Here is a 4,408-nt window from a genome sequence, read left to right on the forward strand (position 1 = left end):
GGGGAGGTAGTCGCTAGGGGTGAAGAGATTGAAGCAGAACACAAGAGGACACCGAAACTGGAACGTCACTGTTATCTGAACTAACGTCGCTTCCGTCAGAACTAACGTCGTTCCCGTCTGAACTAACGTCGCTCCCGTCTGAGCTTACGGCTCTCGTGTGAACTAACGCTGAACTAACATCGCACTCGTCTGAACAAATGTCGCTCCCCTCTGAGCTAACGTCGCTCTCGTCTGAGCAAATGTCGCTCTCCTCTGAGCTAACATCGCACTTGTCTGAACAAATGTCGCTCTCCTCTGAGCTAACCTGATGACGTCCCGGACCCCACGAGGGTTGGCGATAAAGAGCAAGTTCCAGCTCCCGACTGTGGCCCGCCATAGACCGCCAAATTGTTTGGCTTGGCGCTCATGTATCTGGTGCAGTTGGTCTGTGGGAAAAAGAAAAAGAAAGAACGATAGAACAAAGAGTAATGTCAAACTGACCACTGAGCCAATAATAATAATAATAATAATAATAATAATAATAATAATAATAATAATAATAATAATAGTATGACGATGAAGGTGATGATGATGATGATGATGTTGATGGTGATACTGATGAGGATAATTTTATAGCGCATGTCCTCACTCTGTGGCATGTTTTATAATCTATATTATTACCATGGCAGACGCTAGAACACCCAGAGACATTCTCAATTCTTCTGAGGCATACAGCGTAGGCAGCCGATTAAGCGCCCAAAATACTAACAAACTGACAAGATCTTTCGCTGACTTCAGCCGAGGGCTCATTCCGACCGGTGTGAAGTGAGAAAAATTTGAAGCCACGACCTTTTAGTTGCAAGCTCAACAAGCTAACCAATAGATCACCGTGTATTTTCTTCTCTCTTGATGTTCACACACTGTCCCTTCATGGGACTTACATGCTCGTAGACTGGGCATAATTCTAAGCGTCTCTTCAGTTTGGTGCGTCGATAGTTAAGTTGGTATCATGTCGGACTTTATTGGGCTGAGGACATAGGTTCGGATCCGCAGAGAGCCATCTTTAAGATGTGATTAACGGGAAAAATTTTCAAGGCTCCTTTAAACTCGAATTATCTGCAGGGTGGGGGCGGGGGGCCGCAGGACGTAGAGTGTGGGTGAGCCTAGACTGGGCTGAATACATACATTACCCCCCCCCCCAGGTTTCAAGCATTAAACAAGTGCAACTGATCTAATCTTCTCATCAATCTTTATTAGTAGTTCAGGAGATGAATAGTTTTTGTTCTGAATATGGGCTTCTTTGACCTAATAATAAGGTAAATTAACTCCTACCAAACTGAACATGTTTAATGTGCCCTACGCGGTCATATTATGACATAATGCAGTCGCGAATGCCGTAAAACACTTACAAAAACGCAAATAAATATATCAGACTCACGATTGTTCCTTAGTGTTCTCAGTGTATTCCCCACCGTGGACAAGCCAGTGAGGCCCGGGATAGAAGAGAAAGGCTTAAGGTCTGAGTCTGATTGTGCGGGATGCGAATCTCCCTTAGGTGAAGAGCTAGCATGACTTGCTGTCGTCCTCCAAAACTGGCTGGTGAGTGTCCTTGAAAGGGGAGACTGCCTGGACAGGATCTTGCACAGGCTGAGCATGGCCATCTGGTTCTGTGGCTTGAGTTATGCGCCCTGGGAAGTTAACATTACTTAGTACAGTATGAATACATGTATTGGAACGGCTTGAGTAGATACACAGAAGCCATTGGCAGCCAGACGGGCATGCCTACAGGCTAACAGACAGACAGACAGGCGGACAGGGTGATACCACAATTAGAAATGAAAAAAATACGTTTAAGGCTAAGGTTATTTTTTGTAGAGAAGACTTTTTTTAAAATCATGCAATGGCTGTAAAGATTCTAATTGAAACAGTCCAGTCATGTAGATCTAGTAAGATGTGACTGAAGACGGATATAAAACTACCTTGAAAGTGTTTCATTTCTACACTTTGATGAATCACACTAAACACGCTTTTAAATGGCAACAAAAAACTATTGCTTAACTTTAAACAAAGAGATAACGTGATAACAGCAGTGGGCATGCTGCAGCTAAACTGTAAATCATCGTTGATGCTACAAGTTATAATTACAATTAATTATTGATTACGATCAGTGCAATCAAAGCACATGACTACTGTTATGCATTCAGCAGTAAGAACAGTGGCGGTGGGTGGACCATAATTTGGGTGGGGGCTTAGGTGCTTTCACTTCTTTACCACCAAATAGCAAGCAATAAGAACAAAAAGAGTGGTGATTTTTCCATACTCACGGCGAGCCACGGCATTTTGAGAACCATTCAAACGAGAGAAGTCACATTTGACGTCTTCCTTCTTTTTGTTCCACGTTAAATTCTTCTGGATGCTGGGGACGAAACCGCTTCACCTCCGAATTTCTCTAATTAATTTTCATCTGATGAAGAAGTTGCCTCAAAAGTGGTTTGATGTAATTAATAACTGTTAAATCTCAGCGGCACACACGCAAACATGTATACACAGCACTCCACGAGCTGGATTAGGCTGTGTAGTTGAGGAAAGTAGACAGCACCTAACAAAGGTCCAATGGGAGCGTAGGTAACTGTGTCGCAGGGGGAAAGTGTGTCGTAAACTTTTACCCCATTGTCAGGGCTACGAAAGCGTGAGCCCTCTATGCAGTGTTATTTTTTTCAAGTCTTTTACCTTTTTACAAGAAGAGTTTCATTAACGAGGGTCCCTGGGAACCGGTTCATCTTTGTTGAACCCTAAAGACATTTGATTGGCTGTTAGGTTACTTTAGTTGTAAGCGGTGGCAACAGGGATTGGATAAACGAGCAAGCCGCCAAGTTGATCACTCTGTGTTCATTGCATGCGGTCATAACGGTTTCAACTGCTTATTTCGTTATTTTCATTTGCTTTGGGATAGAGTTGGGGGGTGGAGACGGGGGCTCAAGCCTGTGAACCCTTCACTACCCACCTCCACTGCGTAAGAAGGCTCTTGCGAGTTTCATATTAGGTCAGTGTCTGTCTGATCTTGCGAAGCTTACATTGTTGACATTGAGCTCACTCTAAAGATAATCTTTTTTTTAACTCCTGGAAGGTCCAGAGCAGATAGCACGTGTGACACCACAATACTAATACTATAAATACAACGTTTTCCTGTTTCGTTCTTGAGTAGAACTGCGTTCTGTCGTATCCTTTGTTGTAGGTTATACAAAATGACCGAACTATTTATAAATACAGACTAATGGGAGGAAAAAATCAGGCCACATAAAAATATTCAAAAATGTAATTTCCACGGACATGTACATATGCCTACACAGAAGCAGGCATGTAGACCACAAGAAATTTATTCTTCGGAACTTATTCCCATCCCATAGCAAATTATGCCTGGTGAATCTTTATCACGCTGGAACTTTTTATAGTTAACATGGTCGCATTTAACAGAAATTGGGAGATAATTTCCATGAAGAGACATTTCACAAAGAAAGATTTAAGCTTACCTACCCACTCTGCTTTTCTGTCAATAACAGCAACCTGAAGAGGAACCAGCAAAACACATTTCCTCGTGCTGATGTAAACTCTTTCGTCTGTCTGTCTGTCTGGCAGTTTATCTGCCTCTTGTGCCGCTGTCTGTCTGTTACTCTCTCTCTCTCTCTCTCTGCCTGTATTTCAGCTCCACTTTTAACTCGTTGTCATCACGCATGTTCAACTGAAGCAGAGGCGTCAAAACAAAAGAAACACACAGCTAAATTTTAATCTGAACGTGTGCATTTAACATACTAAGTCAAAACACGACCGCGGCAACCTTGGCACACTTCCGTAGAACACACACACACACACACGTATAGGCCTACATGTTATACTGCTGTAATCTATACGTTCGTATTGGCAATATGCTATGAGAGAGTTTCTGAACCCCTAGGCAGTACTGTAGTAGGCAGTTATCCATGCTCGGAATCTTGGAATAGATATCGGGTAACACAGAAAACTATTGTTGTAGGTCACAGTTATTCGATCTCCAGATAGCATCAAGGGTGCTATTTATCAACTACGAAATGCCTCACACATTAACACGCGAAATAACCAAATATATACCGCAGGACACCTAGATTCTAACTCACTTTATATTTAAACGTGAACAACGACATTTAAGCCGACACAGGGGCGCATCTAACACAATATACAATACAACGACATAGAAAACTTACATGTATGATGTGGGCAGACCTAACACAGGATGTGTAGGAAGTAAAATAGTCCGACCTTGTTGCGCGTCACTGAATTTGAATAAAACGGGGTAATGGACCTGGACCTTCCTTTCATAACCATGAACTATTTCACAAACAGCTTGTTTTGGAATCCCTCTTCAACACCCCCCCCTCCCCGCTCTTTCTTTCTT

The 4,408-nt window shown here is 42.6% G+C and overlaps 1 protein-coding gene across 1 annotated transcript in view; it reads right to left on the bottom strand.

The window, feature by feature from the left end:
- LOC101852931 (cytochrome P450 27C1) overlaps positions 1–4,209 on the bottom strand; it is a gene marked incomplete in the record, with an annotated part of 12,843 nt that extends 8,634 nt beyond the window's left edge. The window contains 4 exon segments of the mRNA XM_035970137.1: positions 305–425; positions 1,418–1,667; positions 2,304–2,771; positions 3,514–4,209. Coding sequence (XP_035826030.1) covers positions 305–425; positions 1,418–1,640 — 344 coding nt within the window.
- Positions 4,210–4,408: the final 199 nt, after the last annotated feature.

Source organism: Aplysia californica, unplaced genomic scaffold (genome assembly GCF_000002075.1).
Source record: "Aplysia californica isolate F4 #8 unplaced genomic scaffold, AplCal3.0 scaffold00225, whole genome shotgun sequence".
In the NCBI taxonomy this organism is placed as follows: Eukaryota; Metazoa; Mollusca; class Gastropoda; order Aplysiida; family Aplysiidae; genus Aplysia; species Aplysia californica.